Source organism: Lissotriton helveticus, chromosome 6 (genome assembly GCF_964261635.1).
Source record: "Lissotriton helveticus chromosome 6, aLisHel1.1, whole genome shotgun sequence".
NCBI classification, from domain to species: Eukaryota; Metazoa; Chordata; class Amphibia; order Caudata; family Salamandridae; genus Lissotriton; species Lissotriton helveticus.
The window spans coordinates 1,888,877,519-1,888,901,803 of NC_136067.1; the positions used below are offsets into that span (position 1 = coordinate 1,888,877,519).

Genomic DNA, 24,285 nt, shown 5'->3' on the forward strand with positions numbered 1-24,285 from the left:
AGGAAGAAACCCGAACCCTCCCACCCCCGGGTAGTCAATTCACATGCGCTCAGTAATAGTCAAACCAGTGCTGCAAGTCAGTAAAGCCGGTCCTCCGGAGGGGACTCACTCCATCCGTTCCTCCAGACCTCCCTCAGCACCGCCGGAATGTTCAGATCGATCGCGCTGCGTAGGCAAAGTATCGAGCCAGTCACTAGCAGACTCCGGGCGATCAAAAAAGAAAGTGCGCTCCTCATATTCGACCCTCAAGCGGGCCGGGAACAGCATAGCGTACTTTAGGCCCACATCCCGGAGGCGTTGTTTCACACCCATGAAGCTCATGCGCTGCCTCTGGACTGACTGCGTGAAATCCGGGTAAAAAGTAATAGATGCATTGTCAAATTTCGTGGGCCCACCAGAGCGCGATGCCTGGAGAATAGCATCTCTGTCCCGAAAGTTGAAGATCCTGGCTATAATGGGCCGTGGCGTCGCTCCTGATTTAGGCTTACCACCAGGGACTCTGTGGGCACGTTCCACAGTGAAGAAGTTACTGAGACCCTTAGGTGCCAAATGGTTTAACACGAGGTCCTCAACCAAGAGATCCACAGACACCGCTGCAGAACTTTCCGGAACGCCAATGATGCGGACGTTGTTCCGCCTGGCCCGGCTCTCGTAGTCATCCAGCCGACGCACAAACAAGTCATTAAATTTCCGGAGATTGCAGACTTCAGTCTGTAGTTCCGAAACATCAGTAGTAAGACTTGCAGTTTTAATGTCCAGCGATTTCACCCGCTCATTAGTCTTTGCAAGGTCTGTTCTGATGAGGTTAACCTCGATAGCCACAGTGTCAATTTTTGAGGCCAGTGTCTCATACTGCTGGCCCATGGAGGTCTTAACACTAGCAATGGCGCCCATGACGTCCCTCAGCGTCAGATCGTCGGCTGCAAGTAGATCTTCTCCAGAATCACCCGTGGTTTTACCCAGCCCCCCAGGGGTGCCTTTCGGGCGGGCGAAACGATCAATGGTGTTGAACTGAGTCGAACCCCCACGATTCGTGACCCTGGTGGCCCGTTTCTCACTCTCAGGTCTACCCGACATGGTGGCCAAAGAGTCCTGGCAGACCCCTGGGAGGGTACGGCGAAGGCAACTCTTCGGAGATCCGCCGTGTATGATCAAAAGGAACGAGAGACAGGAGATGCGCTGGGGGCGGGCTGCTAGGCGTAGGGCAGCAGTACTGGCAGGCAGGAGGCCACAGAGGACAGCGACCAAAAACGAAACCGAAAGTACCACGAGGGTTGCAGACAAGTCTCAGTGGCCGTTGTTGTTCGATTACCACTCAGGCATTTCGGCAACTCGAGACCGTGGGCATCCGCTGATGTAGGCCATAAAACTCAAGATGCAGCAAGTCCGGAGTCCGGCGGCCAAATCGAATTCTGGAAGACAATTTGGTATCAGCAGGGCATCCTTCAATCGAACCCGTCGTCTAAATCAGGATATTAAACAGGATAGTCGTAGGAGGTGGAAGGGGTCTCGGGAGCCCTGTGCTCACGCGTCCATCTTGGATCCGCGCGAAGCTCCTCCTCCAGGAATTATTCTTATTACCAGGTTGGTGTGGTTGTCACGAGTCAGTAAAAACTTAGAAGCGAGCAGATCAGCCTGCAAGGATTGCAAGATGGCTGAGTGCTCAGGCAGCCAGCATGATTTGGAAAAAGTTGGTTGTATCAAAGCATACAAAGGCTTGATACGCTGGGCATATTCCGGAATGTATGTCCTCCCGAAATTTAAAAAGCCCAGTAAAGACTGTAATTTTTTCAGTGTTGTAGGAGCGTGCAAATGTGCGCATTTCTCCAAGAAGTGAGGAGCCAAACCTCTACCCTCATTGTTGAGCTCATAGCCCAGGAACAACACTGTGTACTCAGCAATGTGCGATTTTGCAAAGTTAAATTTGTAACCCATGTCTGCAAAGTTACAAATAATCGAATTTACACGACACAGATGGTCCCAAATTTCGTCGTCTGTGAGATAGATGTCATCCACATACGAGCAAGCATCTGGGTCGATCCTCTCCAAAAGAGAGACTATGCGTGCGGTAAATATATCAGGACTATTCTTATAGCCCATTGGGAGACGCCGGAATTGTTTTTGGACCCCAGCGCATGTAAAACTGGTCCATTGGGAGCTAAAGCTATCCAATCTGTGGGCATAGAAACCATTGGAAATGTCAAGCGTTGTTTTAAAACGCTTACGCACTAGACTATCCACTAGAGCAAAGCCGTGAGTATTCTGTACTGCACAGTTACGGCAATGCGAGTTCAAATGCCGGTAATCCAATACCAAACGATACGATCCGTCAGGCTTGGTCACAGTAAAAAGAGGATTATTCATCGGTGACACACACGTTTCAATAACTCCCTGATATTCCAATTCAAGGATTTCCGCGACGGAAGCCTTGGCTTCACGCCGAATGGGATATTGAGGTTGAGGCTGCGGCTGAGACTGCAAGGGAATTTCGTGGCAAGGGGACAATTTATCCCAACCACATTGGTTACGGTACAGAGCCCGGTGCGAGTGCCCGAGCCCACTCTTCTGCAAAATGCTGCGCATGCTCTTTCGAGACAGTGTTCGCGAAACTGGGGAGGATTACCTCCTCCCCTCGCGGCGCCGCGAGCACAAAAGGTGGGGGCCAGTCAGCCTCCGAAAGCAAAATATCATACGTAGATGAAAGATTTTCCCAAAATACCCCTTTGATGGTACGTTGTATGTCACCTTCAATTAACAGGACAATTTCATAAAGTCTTTCAGGGGGAGCAAGTCTTGTATCGGCTGTTTCTATTACAACGTAGACATCAGTCGCTGTCACCCTCAGTAGTGGACGCAGCGCCTCTCTCACTATGGTAATCTCCGCTGCGCTGTCCAGCAAGGTCAGAGCCCACGTCAGATTCCGAAGCCGCGTTCTCACTATCTGTGGCATATCGATGCGCTGTTAAGGCTGCGACTTTCTTTTTTGGCAAACTGCGGTCTTTTTGGCGTAGAATCCTCCTGCTTTCCTGCGCCGTCTGTCTGTCGGGGCTGGCCACGTCCTTGTTGGCCACCACGTCCCCTTCCGCCTCCTCCTCCACCGGTCTGCGGGGCCGATGAGTCCTGAAAGGAACGAGGAAAGCGTTGATCAGAAACCTGAAATCGATCAGGTGATTTAATCATCGCGCGATCGCGCAAGTCATAAACTCTCTCTGTCGGCGCAGAAACTTGTGGCGCAGGATAAGAATCCTGAGTCTGCTGTTGTTGCTTCCCCTGTTTCTGTTTTTTAGGCCAATTTTGTTTTTTGGACTTGGGCTGGACATCTGCCTCAGCAGACAGCCCTTGTGGTTGTTTCTTCTCCTTGATAGCAAAATACTTCAGACCTTTACTTGTGCGACCTTTAGTTTTATATGCGGCCACAACTATCTTCGCCAACTGTCGGGTTTTTCGGCATCGGGTTGAGCAGCCAAAGCATTCGACACCTGAAAGTTCACCGCATCTCCCTTTATATTGGAGAGTATGAGATCGCTAACAATCTCAAAAGAACCACACAGGCGCATACCCAATTCAACCGCTGCTTCCGGTCCGTGATCATCCTGAACACGTTTAACGATCGTAGGCAGTACGGACATAGATGGGGTGCCGAAACACCTTGCATAAACAGCCGCAAAAGTTTTCCCCCAGCTTTCACAGTCAACGAGTTCAGGAGTTAAATCCTTAGGCAAAGTAATCGTCAACATTCTATGTTTATCAGCAGGAGTAGAATTCGGAAACACAGCCTCCAGTTGGTCAAATTTCTCGGCAAGCCAGCAATGGAACTCATCCTTATCATTGGGGCGCTTACCAAAAACCGAATTGACCATAACCGGATTGAGCTTCAAACCGCCATGTTCAGTCTGAACAGCCGGACCCCCCGGGGGTCCACCCGGGAGATGTCGACCTATGTATTGCACTAATGCACGAATCACGGCAATCGAAACAACATGTAGCCTGCGAATATCCGCTAAGGGACAAGCACCGTGATTCGGGTGCGGGGTGAATCCACCCAATGCAGGCCAATTTGTGCCTGGAATGGACAACGGACCCAACCTCGCAGCGGACAAAGAGTGGGGTAGGGCGCCATCAAACCAAACGCGATGCTGCCAATGATCAATAGGTATTTCCAGTGCCCTGTACGGTGTATATTCAGCCGGTACAGGTGAGGGTGTGTAGGTGTGGAACACACCAGAATTTGCGTCTGTTGGAACCTAAAGTTGTCAGGTCACCTAGGGTAACCTGGCCTAGGGTAAGACAATCTCTAATAGAGGCACATGTGCGAAGGTTGCATACCACCCAGCAGTAACCCCATGCAATTCCACTTAAAAGAATGACGCTACACCAATGTTTTGGAAAGATGTGGCTTGATTTTATAAAAATAGGTTTGCTTTTCTTTATCACTTTTACACCAGTATTTCTCCTTATTCAGTTTCAATCCAAGTACTGTATTACACTTCACATCTCCATCTTATTCTGTTCAGTACATTTACATTAAGGTACATTACCAGTCTCACCCCACCTTTCTAACAATATATGCAGCCAGAGAAGGATGTCAGTGATTATCCTAGAACAGCATATGCACCTTTACCTCTTATGAGGACTTAGCACTTTTCCCCATCAGAAGATACTTTTAGCAATATTTCAACAGATTGTACTAGCCCCTCAGATCATGGCCCTGTGGCCGCTCTCCTCTGGACCTGAAACACAAGGTTTACTTCATCATGTCAATTTACTCCCTTCCAGGAAACAGTATGAGGAGTGAATGGGGTATCAAGGGAAGTTCCAATAGAACCAGGTCTGAATTTTCCCACACAATGGGACCCTCTGGGAGGAACCGCTCCTCAGTCCCTCCTAGCGTTAACTCGGAGTCTCAGTCTTCACCCACCACACACTCCTTACTTACAGTGGGGCCCGCGAGGCCAGAATCTCCGATCACTGAACAGAAAGGGAGACCTCGACAGAAGTCTCAGCCGGTAACCTCTGGCGCCCGTTTTGTTTCTTCCCGCCCGACCAGCCGCTCGCTGGCGCGGGGAGGGTGGGGGTGAGGATCTCTCCGTGTGCAGCGATCGACTGCTCGCTCCCTTGCCTGACCAGGCTCTCAACTCCAGAGCTGGCGCGGGCACAGGCTTACCACAGCTGAGAGTCGAATCTGATCTTTCGTTCCCTTTTTCCCCTCGGTTGACTCCGCCTCACGCAGTCAGTTGACCCAACCGGGCATGCGCGGGTGTGTAGTGTCTCCACACCCGAGGCCGCTCTATCCCGACGGCTCTTCCTCTTCCGCTCCGCCCACTCCAGGATCAGTGGCGGTTGCACCAGAGCTGCGCCGATCAGGGGAATGCCCTCCCCAGCCAAAGCCTCTCCTGCTCAATCTCGCCACTTGTTGCAGAGTCCCTGCCTTCTTTCCCTCGATGAGCCACTATTCTCACCAGCCGCCTGACATCTTAGGTAAGAGGGGAAAACTCCGCTGGGGTGAATGTCAGTGGGGAGTTGAAGGCAAGAGCGTCCTTAGCTGATTTAAGGAGTCAAACGAGGAGGGATCACAATAACGAACCTTCAGCCTTAACCCTTCTCGCTTCTTGGCCAACTCTGTCAGAGTCTCACTGAGGCTTCCCAACTGGGCAATAGGCTGTACTCCTCAGCACTGCAGCCACCCTCAACCACACATAACCCTTACTTCTAGGCTAGGGGTTGATCAGGCGCCCAGGGTCTCCAGGATTCCCACGCAGCGGGGTCAGGTCAAGAAACCACAAGGGAGGAAGGGTGGTGAATCAATAAGGAAGCGTCCCTAGACTGGGAGGTCAATCCTTTGGCTATCCTACACCCACCTTATGCTACTGCCTGTCCTCCAGCTGACTCACTCTGGCAAGACAAAATGGTTGCCCAGCATTCCGCCTTTTATAGGCTGACCCTCAGAGGTCCAGAAGGGACCAGAAGGTTCTGGAATGCCCTATGCTATCCTATGGGACAGATCTCAGGTGTGACAGTTGTGGCAGTTAGAAGCCACCATTTTGTAGATCTGGATTAATTCCTGTCAGGAAAGGCGCCTAGGCCTAAGGTGAAGAACTATGAGGGTAGAACAGCATCTATCCCCCAGGCCAACACCATAAAAATAGTCCAGTGGACACAAAAAGATAGAACGGGAATGAGGGGCAGAAAGGGGACAAAATAAATAATTAATAGGAGGGACTACTTAAAGGCAGACAGGTCTAACACGCGTCCCCCCCAGCTGAAAGTGGGGAGAGCTACCCAACCCCTTGGGAGTCCTCATCACTAAGGCGAAAATACCTGGAGAGACCGTCTGCATTGGCGTGGTCCACTCCAGGCCGATGTTCCACCCGGAAATCCATTCCCTGTAGAGAGATTGACCATCTCAACAGCTTGGGATTTTCCCCCTTCATCTGCATCAGCCAACGAAGGGGACGGTGGTCAGTCTGAACCAGGAAGTGCGAGCCAAACCGGTATGGCTGCAGCCTCTTCAGAGCCCACACCACCGCAAAAGCCTCCCTCTCAATGGCACTCCACTTCTGTTCCCGGGGAAGCAGTCTCCTGGATAGGAAAACTGCAGGCTGATCCAGACCCTCTTCATTAAGTTGCGATAACACTGCCCCAATGCCATGTTCTGATGCATCTGTCTGGACAATGAACTCCTTGGAGAAGTCTGGGGCCCTCGGGACCGGTGCTGCACACATTGCCTGCTTCAATTTTTCAAAGGCTTGCTGACAAGCCTCTGTACAAACTACCCGTCAAGGTTGTTTCTTTGAGGTAAGCTCTGTGAGGGGCGCTACAATAGTGCCATACCCCTTCACAAAGCGACGGTAGTAGCCTGTGAGGCCCAGGAAAGCGCGGACCTCAGTCTGGGTCTTGGGGGGTTCCCAGGCCATGATTGCCTCAATCTTTGCCTGAAGGGGCTGCACTGTTCCCCTACCCACCAAGTGTCCAAGGTACACAACCGACCCCTGCCCAATCTGACATTTGCTGGCCTTGATTGTCAATCCAGCTTGCTTCAGGGCCTGGAGAACTGCTTGCAAATGTTGCAAATGGTCCTCCCAACTGCTACTGAAGACAGCAATGTCATCCAGATAAGCAGCGGAGAAACCCTCCATTCCGGAGAGGACCTGATTCACCAGCCGCTGAAAAGTGGCAGGGGCATTCTTGAGCCCAAAGGGCATCACACAAAATTGGAAGTGTCCCTCAGGCGTGGAGAAGGCTGACCTTTCCTTTGCTCCATCTGTCAAGGAGATCTGCCAGTACCCTGAAGTGAGGTCAAAGGTACTGAGATATTGGGCAGCTCCTAGCCGGTCAATTAATTCATCCGCCCTAGGGATCGGATGAGCATCAGTTTTGGTAACTGAGTTCAGTCCCCGGTAATCCACACAGAACCTCAGTTCTGGAGTGGTGCCTGGTGGAGCGGCTTTTGGCACTAGAACCACCGGACTGGACCAGGGGCTGCTGGAAGGTTCTATAACTCCTAGCTCCAGCATCTTGGTAACCTCTCCATGGATGCTAGCCTTCACCTTGTCTGACAGCCGGTAGGTCTTTGACTTCACTGGTGGGCTATCTCCTGTGTCCACATCATGGGTACACAGGGGGGTCCTTCCCGGGACAAGGGAGAACAACGTAGAGTACTGCTCCAGTATCTGGCGGCAGTCCTCCCGCTGTTCAGGAGTTAGGGATGGGGAGAGAATCACTCCCTCGACTGACCCATCCTTTTCTTGAGACGAGAACAAGTCTGGGAGAGGTTCGCTTTCCGCTTCCTCTCCTCCATCAGTCACCATCATTAAGATGACCGCGGGCCTCTCATGGTGGGGTTTGAGTCGGTTAGCATGTAGCACCCGTAGGGGCTGTCGAGGGGTCTTAAGGTCCACCAGGTATGTGGCCTTACCCTTCTTTTCTAACACCTCAAAGGGGCCTGTCCAGCGATCCTGGAGGGCACTTAGCTCTCCAGGCTCCATCACCCACACTTTCTGGCCAGGCTCCAACTCCACCGGGTGAGCGTTGTGGTCATACCACTCCTTCATTACTGCCTGACTGGCCTCCAAGTTGTCAGAAGCTTGCTTCCACAACTTCGCCATTTGGCTCCTGAAGGCCAGCATGTAGCTCCCCACATCCTGGGGGGGTTTCCTGGGAGACTTTTCCCATCCATCCTTCACCAGGCTGAGAGGACCGCGTACAGGGTGCCCATACAGAAGCTCAAAGGGGCTGAAGCCCACTCCCTTCTGTGGCACTTCCCTGTAGGAGAATAGCAAACAGGGTAGGAGGACGTCCCATTTCCTCCGCAGGCTTTCAGGCAGACTGCTGATCATGCCCTTCAAGGTCTTGTTGAACCTTTCTATCAGTCCATTGGACTGGGGGTGATAGGGAGTGGTGAACCGGTAGGTCACTCCACACTCCTTCCACATTGCCCGCATGTACGCTGACATAAAGTTGGTCCCCCTGTCGGACACAACTTCCTTGGGGAATCCCACTCGGGTAAAGATCCCCATTAGGGCCCTAGCCACCATAGGTGCAGTGACAGTCCTCAGAGGTATTGCCTCTGGGTACCGTGTGGCATGATCCACCAGAACCAGGATAAACCTGTGACCAGCTGTTGTTGGTGGATCCAATGGCCCTACAATGTCGATGCCCACCCTTTCAAAGGGGGTGCTAACGACTGGAAGTGGTTCCAGGGGAGCTTTCAGCTTCACCCCTGTTTTCCCACTGGCCTGGCAGGATACACATGTCCGACAGTAGGTGTTGGACGCCACTTTCATCTGAGGCCAGTAAAAGTGGGGGACAAGCCGAGCAAAGGTCTTGTCCTGACCTAAGTGTCCTGCCAAGGGAATTTCATGAGCCAATTCCAGCAGAAAGGCTCGGTACCGTTGCGGGACTACCAAGGCCCTTGATGAACCAGGTAAGGGTACCTTGGGTTCACTGTAGAGGAGTCCATCCTCCCAGTAAATGTGGTAGTGTCCCGCAACGTCCCCTGCTGCCTGGGCTTTAGCCTGTCGCCTCAGTCCCTCAAGGGTAGGGCACTCCTTCTGGCCCTGACAGAACTCCTCTCTGGTAGGCCCTCCCTCCACATGCCACTCAGCAGGGATGGGCAGGTCCTCCAGAGAAACTACTTCCCCCTCCACGGACTCCTGGTCCACCACCGCCGGTGGCCGATCTGTCACATGAAGTGTGGAAGCCGAAGCAGGCTTCTCCTGTCTTCGGGTCTGTCCCTTTTTGGCAGCGGGTTGGGCCATTGTTCCAGGCTCCAACCCAGGCGAACTCCCTCTCCGGGCAGTCGCAGACCTTGTGCTTACACAGGCCCAATCAGGTGTACCTAGCATCTCTGAATGCGTCCAGTATTCCACCTCTCTCCAAGCATTGTGCTCCATGTCATTCCCCAACAGACAATCAACTGGCAAAGCAGGGCTTACGGCAACTCGAAGTGAACCTGCAACCCCTTCCCACTCAAAGGGAACCTCGGCCACGGGGTAGTGGCCCATTCTGCCGTCAGCCATCGCGGCGGGGTGGAGTACATTGGGAATCACCTGCTCTGGAGACACTAGATGACTTCTCACCATGGTCATACTGGCTCCTGTATCTCTCAGAGCCTCCCCTCTCTGGCCATTGATGGTGATCCACTGCCCATACTTGGTAGTATTTGGGGGCACCTGGATCATAGGAACCATCTCCCGTTCTCCCAGGGACACTAAGGTGACACCCGCCCACTCACCCCCCTTATCTAAGGGCAACTCCTCCCCGAGCGCTACACTAGCTACTCCCGGGGCTTTTCCTCCGGTGGGAGAGGGTGGTCTCTTTGGGCATCTGACATCTCCCTTATAATGTCCAACACCACCACACTCAAAACAGTGGACAACCCTTGGCTGCTGGCTTTGGCCAGGATGAGGGTTTCTGGGCGGGTTAGCCTTAGGGGTGAAACCTGTTCCCTTTCCCTGGAAACTGTTTTGGGGACCTTTAGAGAACTCCCGTTTTTTATCTCCCCCCTCCTTCTTCTGAGGGGCGCCCTGTCCGGCCTTTTTGGAATCCCCTCCAGTCCCCTTTGAGGACACCCGGGTACTTGCCCAGATGTCCGCCTCCTCTGCAAGCTTCCGGGGGTTGGTCAGCTTGCTGTCCACCAGGTGTTGGCGCAGCTCGGGAAAACATTTCTCGAGTAGATGCTCTTTAAGAAAAAGGTCATACAACCCCTCATAATCCTTCACCTCACTGCCCTGTACCCAGCCCTCCAATGCCTTCCTTGCATAATCCAGGAAATCCACCCAGTTCTGGGTGCTTAACTTGTGGCTCCCCCTGAACTTTTGGCGATACTTTTCCGGGGTTAGCCCAAACTTTCTAATCAACGCTAACTTCATAGTGGGGTAGTTGGTCTGCTCCTTTGGTTCTAAGGCTAACAAGGTGTCCCGACCAGTAGGAGGCATGTACTTGTACAACCCACCCCCCCAGTGTTTCTCCTGGATCCCATGGGCTCTTAAGGAGACCTCATAGGCAGCCAGCCACTTGGCTATGTCATCCCCCTGACTATAGCTGGCAATTATATCCTTAGGCAGGTAGGGTCTGGACTCCCTGGTTGGTTCTCTGGTTTCGCTGCCACCATTTGGAGTGATGTTAAGGGCTTTGAGGTCGAGCTCTCGTAGTTTGAGCTCGTGTTCCATCCTCCTCCCTTCCATCTCCAGTTTGGCCATCTCCCACCTTAAGTGTCTTTCCTCTCTCCTGTCGGCTAACTCGGTCTCTGACAACCCTCTTGATGACACACTGCTGCCCTCCCGTGAGACTACCTTGGGGCTGATTGACATTTCACCCATCCCCGGGGGACATTCTGCCAGCCTCTCGATGACAGTACTTCCGTCTGACTCCTCCTCCTCTACCGTTCACTCCGTGTGCGCTTCCACCCAGGCTCGCAGACTAGTACGGAGCTCCTCTCTTTTGGCCCCTCGCCTAACGAACACTCCCCTTTCCTGACAGAAATCCTTGAGCTGTGCCACAGTATAGGTCTCCAGCTCTGACATTTCGAATTCCATCTTGTCAGTGAAAAGTGTGGACAACCACCCCGAAGTAGGTTACAAGGATAGGAAACTCTGAGGGTCACCTCCACCCACCACCAGGAATAAATTTAGGAAAAAACAACAGTAGTAATTAGGAAGTCCGCCAGGAGAAAACTCCAGGTGTAGGTCAGTGGATTACGCTTAGTTACTGCAGAGTAGTTGCAACCACAGTTTACATCCCACCGCTAGACACCAATATGTTGGAACCTAAAGTTGTCGGGTCACCTAGGGTAGCCTGGCCTAGGGTAAGACAATCTCTAATAGAGGCACATGTGCGAAGGTTGCATACCACCCAGAAGTAACCACATGCAATTCCACTTAAAAGAATGACGCTACACCAATGTTTTGGAAAAATATGGCTTGATTTTATAAAAATAGGTTTGCTTTTATTTATCACTTTTACACCAGTATTTCTCCTTATTCAGTTTCAATCCAAGTACTGTATTACACTTCACATCTACATCTTATTCTGTTCAGTACATTTACATTAAGGTACATTACCAGTCTCACCCCACCTTTCTAACAATATATGCAGCCAGAGAAGGATGTCAGTGATTATCCTAGAACAGCATATGCACCTTTACCTCTTATGAGGACTTAGCACTTTTCCCCATCAGAAGATACTTTTAGCAATATTTCAACAGATTGTACTAGCCCCTCAGATCATGGCCCTGTGGCCGCTCTCCTCTGGACCTGAAACACAAGGTTTACTTCATCATGTCAATTTACTCCCTTCCAGGAAACAGTATGAGGAGTGAATGGGGTATCAAGGGAAGTTCCAATAGAACCAGGTCTGAATTTTCCCACACAATGGGACCCTCTGGGAGGAACCGCTCCTCAGTCCCTCCTAGCGTTAACTCGGAGTCTCAGTCTTCACCCACCACACACTCCTTACTTACAGTGGGGCCCGCGAGGCCAGAATCTCCGATCACAGAACAGAAAGGGAGACCTCGACAGAAGTCTCAGCCGGTAACCTCTGGCGCTCGTTTTGTTTCTTCCTGCCCGACCAGCCGCTCGCTGTCAGCGCGGGGAGGGTGGGGGTGAGGATCTCTCCGTGTGCAGCGATCGACTGCTCGCTCCCTCGCCTGACCAGGCTCTCAACTCCAGAGCTGGCGCGGGCACAGGCTTACCACAGCTGAGAGTCGAATCTGATCTTTCGTTCCCTTTTTCCCCTCGGTCGACTCCGCCTCACGCAGTCAGTTGACCCAACCGGGCATGCGCGGGTGTGTAGTGTCTCCACACCCGAGGCCGCTCTATCCCGACGGCTCTTCCTCTTCCGCTCCGCCCACTCCAGGATCAGTGGCGGTCGCACCAGAGCAGCGCCGATCAGGGGAATGCCCTCCCCAGCCAAAGCCTCTCCTGCTCGATCTCGCCACTTGTTGCAGAGTCCCTGCCTTCTTTCCCTCAATGAGCCACTATTCTCACCAGCCGCCTGACATCTTAGGTAAGAGGGGAAAACTCCGCTGGGGTGAATGTCAGTGGGGAGTTGAAGGCAAGAGCGTCCTTAGCTAATTTAAGGAGTCAAACTAGGAGGGTTCACAATAACGAACCTTCAGCCTTAACCCTTCTCGCTTCTTGGCCAACTCTGTCAGAGTCTCACTGAGGCTTCCCAACTGGGCAATAGGCTGTACTCCTCAGCACTGCAGCCACCCTCAACCACACATAACCCTAACTTCTAGGCTAGGGGTTGATCAGGCGCCCAGGGTCTCCAGGATTCCCACGCAGCGGTGTCAGGTCAAGAAACCACAAGGGAGGAAGGGTGGTGAATCAATAAGGAAGCATCCCTAGACTGGGAGGTCAACCCTTTGGCTATCCTACACCCACCTTATGCTACTGCCTGTCCTCCAGCTGACTCACTCTGGCAAGACAAAATGGTTGCCCAGCATTCCGCCTTTTATAGGCTGACCCTCAGAGGTCCAGAAGGGACCAGAAGGTTCTGGAATGCCCTATGCCATCCTATGGGACAGATCTCAGGTGTGACAGTTGTGGCAGTTAGAAGCCACCATTTTGTAGATCTGGATTAATTCCTGTCAGGAAAGGCGCCTAGGCCTAAGGTGAAGAACTATGAGGGTAAAAGAGCATCTATCCCCCAGGCCAACACCATAAAAATAGTCCAGTGGACACAAAAAGATAGAAAGGGAATGAGGGGCAAAAAGGGGACAAAATAAATAATTAATAGGAGGGAGGGACTACCCAAAGGCAGACCGGTCTAACAGCGTCTATTGCCGGAAACGTTACCCACGAATAAAACAGTTCGAAAGGGTACGCCGGATCTGCACACACCACTAAAATCACAGCTAAGCAATCCACAGGGACCTGGTAAGTCTGTAAATGGTTGCGCACCGCAATGCGACTATGCTGCGGGATGTTCACAGCCTGCGCCATGATTACACCGGAATTACTGAAAAACAAAGGAAACTTTGTAGCACAACTGGGTAGTAATTCAAAGAAACCGTTTTAGATAGATTCAGGCTTGAAAAGACTTATTTCAAAAATAGGTAGGTTTTTCCGACACCACCGTTTTCCGGAAACGATAGTGAAGGGGTTAAGGTTTGAATGATATACTACTCGAGTGTCATGATATAAGACCACCAACGTATGGGCGCCATGTAGCTGGGTTTCTGTTCTCCCACAGAACTGTGCACAGAGGATTGGAACCTCTGCGAATTAGGGTGACCCAAAACTCACCTCAGTACCCAACAAACCCCTTACCGAGCTAGCTACAGTGTCTCATTGGTCATAACAAACTCCCAATGATTAGACAAACCAGAACATGAACTTACAATACCTCAGGTTACGTGGAACACATGAGCACTCTTTCGTTATACAATCATTTCATACCAGAACGTGGAGTAAATGAGGACACGTGCACATTTGAAATATTTATTTCCTAATGCCGTTTTCTCAAACGCAGTATCTTAGATAATACATGGAAACATATTATCAGAAGCAAAGTTATCAGCATAGTTACTAGTCCATAGAAAGAAAACGGTGACAGCATGTTAACATGCTGTAATGAATAAGGGTTAACAACACTTATTTCTCACCCTCCCTAACTCACATATTATATTAATAACTAAGAAGGTCTCTTTGGGTTTTAACAGGGTGGGCCCATACCTCAAGATCCTAGAATGAAGAGATCACATCAGCATACACCAGCTCTCTCTGCATGCGAACAGCATCAAGTGTGTATCTGTGCTCTAAGCAAAGCAATATAAAACCCGCCTAAAGTTGGCAGAAGCTGCACTTATGTTATGTCTATGAAGGTGCGGAGATCAGACCTCATAACAATTCTGTATCGTGTTATTCCTGAAGCTTCAGCACTCTCTGTACAGACATAGTTTATTAAGCAAAGCTGATATCAGAGCAATAACATATTATTCTCATGTAAACCACAACGGGCTACTAGGTTGAAAGCTAAATCAACTATATGACAATGTATATTATCAGTGTACAAATTATATTCATGGGTTGCCATCTGCATGTTGTAGTTTGTTAAAAGACTTGTCATCTGTGCTTTTGAAGTAGTAGTGCTATCCCAGTACATTTCTTAATAACCATTATATTTCTCAGACCTTGGGCCTTCTCGCCTGCCAAACACTGGTCCCAGAACATCCTCGCCTTCGAACATGGTTGATGGATTGGTAAGTCAGAAACCGCATTTCTAAAAAATACTGAGTAGTATGTTACATTATAAAGGCATACCACTACATTTCAAATGTTTTTGTTAAACTTTTATATGATTTCTCATCTAATTTTCTTGCCACTTAAAAAAGCAAAACGAGTCTGAAGTCCCCAGTGTATCTGCTGTTCCACCTTCATCTGATGAAGTTGATGCAGTGAGTATTTAGAGGCTGGACTTGGAGCTGGGCTTTTACTTGCTGCTTTGGTGGAGAGAGGTTGTTGGCATATTTCTTCAAGATGCAATGAAAGGCTGCATGGCACAACTATTTGCTTAACCTTTTAAACCATGGTTTGGATTTTATAAGGTGATTGTGTCAGCATGGCATTGTCTTGGATCTTTGGTTTGTTGTGGTAACTTATGTACTAACGTTTATGTATTCCGACCTTTCCCTGATGCTGTTCTTTCTATAACATGGAAATCAGGTGCATATTGCCCTGTGCACCGTTTTGAGCAAGTCTTCATTATATCCAGTGTTTTCCTTACAAGACTAGTTCATTATCGTGGGGTGATCATCATTCATACCCATTAAAATATTAAAAATGAACATCTCCAGCAGAAAGGATAATATAAATTTATGCTACACACTTCCGGGGTCCAGTGACCCCCAGCACCTACTAGTTAGTTCTTAAGCCACACTCTTTCAAACTTACAGCATCCACCTTAGTGCATGTGCTTTTAACACAAAAAACACCTTCTGGTCACCAAATTAGCATAAAGTAGTTGTGTACCATTGAGCTCTCTATTGCTGGTGAGTATTGTCTGGCAGAGTACTATGGTGAATACTCTCTTCACTTAAAAAGTATGGAAACAGCTCACTGAAGCAAAAAAAGGGTGACATGCAAGATACATTGCTGTTCTCAGGACTTTTCATCATAGGTATGCTCCTCTGAGTGCAAGAATGAGAGACTGCATTACCTAATTTGTTTATGCTTCAAGGGAGCAAATGGCATACCATTTGAGACCAAGGGTCATGGAGTGTTGCATGATTGGAATGCGTGATACGGAGACCAAGAATATTCATTCCCTTAGCCACTTAATGGTGTTAGAGAGACTCAATGGGGAGTGCTCTATTCCACCTGGGCAATTATGGGTGAAATCTGGTAGAGGGGGATCCAGGGAAATGGGCAGTGTTGACTGACAAGCAGTTAGCTAGCGGGGTTAACAATGGGTACAGAGCTAAGTCGAAAGAACCAGGCTGCAAGTTGAGTTCCTTATGCTTGTCGGACTTTAGTAGGAAGCCCAGGAACAGGTCTGAAAGTAGTATTTAGAAGGCAATATGATGGCTGGAAGGATGGCATGCTATATCGTGAGTTGATAAATCTTGAGCCAAGTGCTAGCTCCTTGCCAAATGAGTCGTAAGTCAGGAGGTAAGACCAATGCACCGCTAGTCTCTATACTGATTGTAGGTGCCAAATTGAGCTGGTGGGGAAAGACCATGCTGGTTCAATTAACCACAAACCCTCCTAGCCTTCCCAATCAGGCAAAAAGTACATTTTGGTTGTGGTGGATGAGGCCACCAGATATTCAGAGGTGGCACCCGTGGAGCAAATGTGGGAGCTGTGTCTATTTTTTCCAGGGTTAGAGTTCCTGCGACCTTGGAACTAATATCCTCTCCGCTTACTTGCAAAAGATGTGGGAGCAAGCTGGTGTGACACACCACTTCTCCATGATGTACCAACTACAAAGTAATGGGTTAGTCGAGGTTTTAATAAGGTAGCCATATCTCTTTTCAGTACTTACCCATGTTTGCAAGCATCATATACCAGAAAAAAGGCATTTAAAGAACTAGCGTCTTCAAAAATAGCTTTACCTAGGGTGGAGAAAAATATATATAGGCACTCGACACAGGAATATGTAAATATATAATATCACTGCTCAGCAGACTTCATCAAAGCCTCAACATCTCCAGGACCATTGCCATACAGAGAAAACAAGAGAATAGAATGGTGAGTAGACATATGGAGAGATTAGCCCTTCAAACAATGGCAAATAGCTAACTTAACAATGAGAGGAGATCGAGGAATTGACACAACACCTTCCGGATCAGTATGAAAAAACGGGGCAAAAGCTGTGATGTAGGAGAGATAGGCAATAGTGAACACCTGCTTGAAACCATCCTTTGATGTAGTTGACACAGACAGCAGACATATGTGCACTGGCTTCACCCTTAGGAGACACACCTTGTTAAGAGGGTTTAATCAGGAAGTTCTGACAGTCAATAATAACATGCCCTTCAAGGATGAAAGTCTGTTTGGAGTAGTAGTGGATGATTTCCTCCAACAGATGATAAAAGCTAAAGATAGAGCAAAGGTGATAGGAAAGCATTCAGACAGATTAATCAGTCAGTGTAACAGTTAATGCACATGGAAACTGGACCATTATATTTCAAGAGTAGGTCATACCTGTTCACAGCCCACAAATATACAAAAATACCAAAACTTCACTTCTAGCAACATACACCACCTGACTGTAGGAATGCCCCGTCAATAGACTGATAAGGAAAATCTGTGTTCCACAAATGCTGTTGATTTTTCAATTTGTCTCGATACTCATTGCCACTGCCTTTGGGTCTACGCAAACAAATGATGGACGGAATGCTGAATAAATCAGACATTCACCCCAGTCAAGAGATCTAGGTAAAATCCATCGTTCTTTTGCTCACCATGCCACCCCAGTTTAGACCCCACCATATGCAAATCAGTCTTGACCCTGTGTCTCATGGGAACAGTTCAGACCGAACTGCAAAGCCATGTCCTCCCTGGACCTGAAACAAGCATCCTGGGACTGGTTTCTGGGTATTACCCTTCATCAGCCAGGCTAGCTTGAATCCAGTGGCACAGTGAGCAACGGACCAACGTGTGGGCATACCCATCCCTCTTGAATGAAAAGTGCTACGCAAACAAATGATGGACGGAATGCTGAATAAATCAGACATTCACCCCCAGTCAAGAGATCTGGGTTAAATCCATCGTTCTTTTGCTCACCATGCCACCCCAGTTTAGACCCAGCCATATGCAAATCAGTCTTTTCCCTGTGCCTTATGGGAACAGTTCAGACCGAAATGCCCTGTCAATAGACTGATGAGGAAGACTTGTGTTCCATAAATGCTGTGAATTTTTTTAATTTGTCTCGATACCCATGGCCACTGCCTTTGGGTCTGCAAACTATGGCGTTGGCTGCCCATCGCTGTGTACTTTTCCTCACAGAGCAAAACTCTAAAGTTGATGCTGGCTTGCAGATTTTAGTATGAGCGGAAAAACCGAATTCAGCCCTAATTCAGTCAATTATATTGTCTTAAAATTTGAAAATGTGATTGGCAGGATTGATTTACAAGTTTAACCAGCAAAGAGATACAAAAGTGTTAACTTTTTTAAGCCTGCTGAGCAACTTTTACAAATGCTAGTAACTCAAAAACTGCTGAAAGAATTAAACTAATCTAAAAACGTAAGCTTTCTTAGTAAAGTTTTAATTTCATGCCCAGTTTGGTGTAAAGCCATTCAGCTGTTCGAGCTGTAGATAAAGCAACATTTCCTATGAAAGATACATTGGGAAAACACTAATTTTTCAACCCTTCCCCATGGATCTTTGTTTTTTTTCCCAGTGGACTGATTTTTCTCAACACTTGTCTCTTTTGAGCAGGTAGGTGGCACTTGGCTCTGCATCAATGCCGGATACGAGCACAGACAGGACATCACCAACGCCATATAAGTGGCAGGCTGGCATGCCACTGCCATCTCTTTGTTTTCCTCTCCCCTCGAGGTTCATTCAAAATGCTGTGCTTGGAACAATTCATTCTTTACATTTAGGAATTTCTACAGGATGTTGCTCCCATGGAAAAGCAGATTTAAGCAGTCCCAGTCCTGCCACAAACAGATTTCTTAGCTCCGACCTCCACGTCATGTGGTTGTGGTGCCTTCGCGTGGCTCCAGGTTGCGTGATAAATGCGGTCTTATGCACACAAAGGCTATGAAGGTGCAAAAAGCCAAACTGTTGGTTGCAGGCTGCTGGGTTTAATGCCATTCTAGAATACCGATGCTGCTCCAGGTGTGCCTGCTTGCAGTAGACCAACACGTGCTCCAAGATTTTGAGATTTAAGGCCAAGAGAAAGCATAAGAAGTGTTGTAGGTTTGAAGTCAAGATGATACTCTAATTCCTGCAGTAGCTCTTCAAGTCATTGATATGTTTTCCGAGCAGCTTCATATTCGGATCCTGAGCTTGTTGATGTCATAGTGACACTAACCTTAATCCCCATCACTGGATTATGTGCCTCCTCCGGCTTACTCACCCCCTGGGGCTGACTCTGTTCAATTTGGAGCCTTTACTCGGGTGCTGTTGGGCTTGGTCTTTCTGGCTCCTACTAGTGTGCCCTTGGACCCTGTGAAGCTGTCCGGTTTCTCAATGGGGCACCCAAAGGAAGTACACCCATGGCACCACTTGCCCGCATGCAGCTTCTTCTTGGCACTCTTCCAGCAACATTGCTTTGCCTGTTGTGTCCTGACTGGCGTCCGCATCAGTACCTTCTTGGTAGCCCCCTGGTGCGGTCTTCATAGCAGTCGCCTGGGGTGGTGACATTTACAAAGGCTAAGGCCATCTTAATGAGTTCCGATGCTAGCTGCAGAGACAGGTAGAGGAGGTTTTAATATAGATCCTCCCTAGGGATGTAAGATTTCTTAGGTTCAGCATCGGATGATAAACAGGTGCCGTAATTGACCGACATAATGACCGTGACAGCAGTGAGGTGGGCAAGGTTCTCCCTCCTCTCCAGCAAACTAACACGCTGGGGACTATTTATAACCCTAAAAAATACCAGCGTGTTGGCTACTTCTCTAGAAGTTGAGTTATTGTTTTTCGGAACCTACATCAGAGGTTGTTGCTTCATTCACAGCTGTCTTGAACGCACCTGAGGTTTTGGAACGACCTTTGACCTTAGAGGAGAAGGTAAACACTCTCATCGAGATATTCTAGCTGGCGTATTCGGCCATGGAACTCTTGATTTGTTTAATTAAGGTCTTAATGGAACCCTTCCTAGTTACATGGGGCAAGCCAACTTCTGCCCCAGCAGCAAACTGTCAAGTCGACTGCAGCCATCTGCTAGTCCCTGGGGAACTAAAGTTTTTAACTGCCCGTAATTTACCAGAGAGTATGGTCGGGCAGTTGTCTATTTGCTTAAAGCAGAACCTGTGAAGCGCCTATGTGTGAAATGTTTTACTAAATAGCTTCTTTTGTGCTGAGGCTTTCTCGAACCTTACCCTCTCCATTCTCTACTATGTGTCTTTTTTTTTTTTTTTAACTCTTTATTCGTGACTGTTACAGGATATCATGCATTTCCGTAAATTTTCTCATCATATCTTACATCAGTCTTTTCCGTTTTCATAACCATTACTTTGTGGGAGCAATGCATTTCAGTTATAAGTTGCTTGTCATAGCAATCCCGGATACATCCCATATATACTCTGTAAACTCCAGAATCCTTTCTTACATAAGTATCACACCCCAACTGTCCCCCCAACCCCACCCGCCCGCCCACCCTCTGTCTCCTGGTCGCTCTCACTTGCGTTCCTCCCATCCCGGGGCAAGGTGGCTCCGTCCATTTGTAATTTGGTAAAAGCTCTAGGTCTGGTCTAGCCCTTGTGAGTCGTAGTGGTGCTCGTGGTTCCCGGCCCCCCTCCGTTACCTATGTGAGTTCACCCCACCGGGTCTCCCAAACTGTCCAGGTCTATCTCTTCTAGGTCCAACAGCATCGAGTCCCATTCCTGAGCTATGGGATATTTGCGCAGGCCCTTGCTCTCCTCCTCTCGCAGTGCCGCGGATTCTGCTTTGCCCCATTTCAGTAAGTCGTCGCGCCATATTTCTAACTGTGGGGCCCTGGGCGACTTCCATCGCATGGTGAGCACCCTGATCGCCAGCACTAGCGCCAGATCCATAAATCTCAGTTGTGCCTTGCGTGTCGTGTGCCGTTTCCTGTTCCCCAGTAGGCACGGTGACGCTCCCTCAGGGATCTGGAGTGTTGTTATGGAGTGTAGCATATGTTTGATCGTCCCCCAATAAGTGTGTATCTTCGGGCCAACTTCTGCCCCAGCAGCAAACTGTCAAGTCGACTGCAGCCATCTGCTAGTCCCTGGGGACCTAAAGTTTTTAACTGCCCGTAATTTACCAGAGAGTATGGTCGGGCAGTTGTCTATTTGCTTAAAGCAGAACCTGTGAAGCACCTATGTGTGAAATGTTTTACTAAACAGCTTCTTTTGTGCTGAGGCTTTCTCGAACCTTACCCTCTCCATTCTCTACTATGTGTCTTGACCTGAATTGGTGCTCTGATCATGACGGTTTGGAAATTGCACAGAATGTTATATCTGTACAGTTACTGTAAGCATAAAACTTAATAAACGTGATTAAAAAAAAAAAAGCAGAACTTATGATCCTTCTTTACGGGCTCCCCTTGATTGTGAGCATAACAGATTGGGCCCAAGGGAAAACGTTTTTATTCTGAGAACCTGGCTCTTCTCTTCAAAAATGTGATCTGCCTCCTTGCTTCTATTCACACTCCCTGTGAGAGATGGCTCAGCTGGTTGTGCAAAAATTTCAGACTACTTGCAAGTACACTTTGCAGAGGTGATATGAATGGGCAGGATGTGGCTAAGCAAATTCCTGGGTCAGAATTAGACACAGTGGACTCTGGCATGCTCAGTCGGGTCCTCTATCCCCATTCCATGCAATGCCTGGTTCCATTCCACTAGAATTCCTGGGATTTTTCAGGCCAACTTGATTGATGTGGCTCTCACAGGCCTCCCTTGCCCTTTTAGTTTGTCAGGGAATATCACAATGTTCGTGGATACTTAAGAGAAACGCCCTTTTGTCATCACTAACCATCCCAGACAGTATAACTCCCAAACCAATTTTGAACCTGTACAGATGGTGCAGGGGCTCAAAGTGTCGCCATGTCCATCAGCATCCTGCTTTCTTCTCCTGTGCAACACTGCTTTAGCTCGCTCCCACGGAGGGACGTTGCTGTGCGATCTGCTGCATTCGTGGGCCATCACAATGGACTGTTAGATCTTGCAGATAGAGTAGATGTATACCATGCCTTCTGCGATTTTCCACCGCAATTGCTCCTGTCCCCTCAGCCACTTCAGTAGATTGTGCTCGCATTCTGCACCTGTACCTATTCTGTTGAGCACCGGTGTTGTGGAACCAATTCTGGAGTGTGAGATTGAGTAGTGTTGTTATTCCTGTTACTTTCTTGTCCACAGGAAGGATGGAGGGCTTCATCTCATTCTCGATCTTACGGTTCAGTAAAACATTGTAGATGCTGACCTTCACAGAGGTTCTCTTGAGCTAGGAAACTGGATGGAACCCCTTTCCAACCAGGGCACATATTTTCACATACTGTTCCTGCAGTCACACAAGAAATATTTGTGTTTTCGATAGGCTCCATCCATTACCCATTCACAGTCCTCCCATTGGAGTTAACATGGACATCTCAAGTCTCTAGCAAGATGATGGCTGCTGTTGTGGCTCGTCTTTGCAGTTCAGCAATATGCATATCCCCTACCTCAAAGACTTTCTGCTTTAGGCAGACTCGCTGCAGCTGGTGTTGGTCCACTGAGTTCCACTCCATTAGTGCTGTTCAACTTTGGGTTTTCCTCCACACCTGGTGTCCTCCTAGCACCTTCTCTAGGTCCTTTCCACCTCCTCAAATCCTCAGAGACCTTAGGATATTATTCCAATATGTCAAGTTGGGCTCTTCTTCAATCCCGGACAGTCCTTAACCTGTTAGGTCACCTGGCTTCCTGCATCTTGTTGCTCACCCATGCACATTAGCACATCCGGACTCTTGAGTGATTCTTTCTGAAGGTTCTCACCCCATTTCAAATGGGACAGTCAATCACTCTACTGGTCTTTTATCCCCCTCAGCATTTCACTGTCACTGGATTGATGATCAACTCTTCATTAGCTACGTAGTACCAAGATGGTTGGAGCTATTCAAAAGAGGACGCTTTCCTAATGGATAATGTTGTACAATCAGATCTGTCTCACACTAACCAAAAAGAAGCCTTCTAAGGACACCAGGAACCATTCTACCAATGGGGAGACTGCTTTGTCGGTGCTGACCTGGGGTGCTCCTTACCTGGACATCTGTTGAACACTTACGTGGGCTATGGTCCACACGATCAATAGATGTTATTACCTTGCCTTGGAAATATACATTTTGCTAGATCTGTTGTGCAGAACCTTTTGGTATGACCATCCCCACGTATCCGAAGTCACAGAGATATTGCTTGAATATTGATTCAAGAGATGAGAAATCTGCAGGAGAACCATTAATAAGAACAAGTTATTTGTCTTCAATAACAATTTATCTGGTGCTACGAATCTACCTGCAAATTGGACCTATCAAGCCCACCTCCTTGTTCTGATGAATGGTTATAGTTTGATTATTGTAGTCTTGGTACACTGCATTAATTGTCAATCTCGTTAGCCTTGTCTCCACCTTGACAGGTGTAGAAAAACTGACGAGGAACTGATGTTAGTGCTCATATGGCTTTGGTGATGTCCTGTCCAGGGCAGTACCTGATGTTAATGTGCAGGCGAGCACTATCTTCGAGCGGAGTTATTTTGACCTTCCCCCGATCTAGCCTGGTGAAGGAAAGAAGCCCTTTTTGAGATGGGTCACCACCCACTTTTTGCCTGTTGACTGGTGTGCTTTCGACTAGAAGTGCACTGGTTCCTGCTAACCAGGTCCTCCGTGCCAGAGCTGTTTCCCAAAACTGGACAATAGTTTCTCCCAATTGGCAAGACTTGTCAGTCACTAGTAAATGGGACCCATGGTACCTAGGGTCTAGGGTGCCAAAGAGGATCCCGAAAGGTAGTTGCGTGGATTTTGCCACCATATGGGACCCTATGCCAAACACATGCAGGGCTGCTATCACAGGCTGCGTGTCCTGGGTGAGACAAAAGTGAAAACACAACAGGTCACATCCCTGTGTGCCATGTCCCCTAACAGTGCATGTGATATTTGTAAGGCACCCGTACAGCAGGCCTGACAGCCCTAAGGCAGTGTGCTGAATACTGCATGTGAGGGCATACCTGCATGATCAGCTATGTCCCTGTGCTAGTCAGTCCTATTACTTTCAGTACAAGTGACAAGGGAAGCCATTTTAAAACATATGCTGGACACTGGTAAAAACGTGTTCCTCAGCTACATGATGGATTCACTAAAGATGGGGCTGTTTGGTATAAACATCTCGTACTGATAAAATCGCACTGATTCCGGTGTTGGGTTTTCCAATGCATTTACCCAGTGGTGCCCTCTGAAAACCTAGCAGCCTCTGGACTGGTTTCTGCCAGCCTGCCACCCGAGACACTGCTCTGACCTCCTAGTGTGAGAGCCTTTTGCTCTCAGGAGACCCAGAACAAAAGTGTGTCCAGGAAGAGAGTGTCACACCCCCTCCCACAGGATGACTTCTGATTAGCCTTCCTAGGCCGGCAAGCTCCAAAGAGCTGTCGCCTTTGAAATGCAAATCTGGCTCCCCTCACAGGAGA

At 48.8% G+C, this 24,285-nt stretch overlaps 1 protein-coding gene across 2 annotated transcripts in view; it reads left to right on the top strand.

Moving 5' to 3' along the window:
- The window catches only part of MIA3 (MIA SH3 domain ER export factor 3), a 353,545-nt gene that overhangs the window by 309,163 nt on the left and 20,097 nt on the right, over positions 1-24,285 (top strand). The window contains exons 27-28 of one of the 2 annotated variants that reach the window (XM_078649820.1): positions 14,634-14,704; positions 14,837-14,899. In XM_078649820.1, coding sequence (XP_078505946.1) covers positions 14,634-14,704; positions 14,837-14,899 — 134 coding nt within the window. The remainder of the gene's footprint in view (positions 1-14,633; positions 14,705-14,836; positions 14,900-24,285) is intronic. The other variant, XM_078649821.1, reaches the window with a different exon arrangement.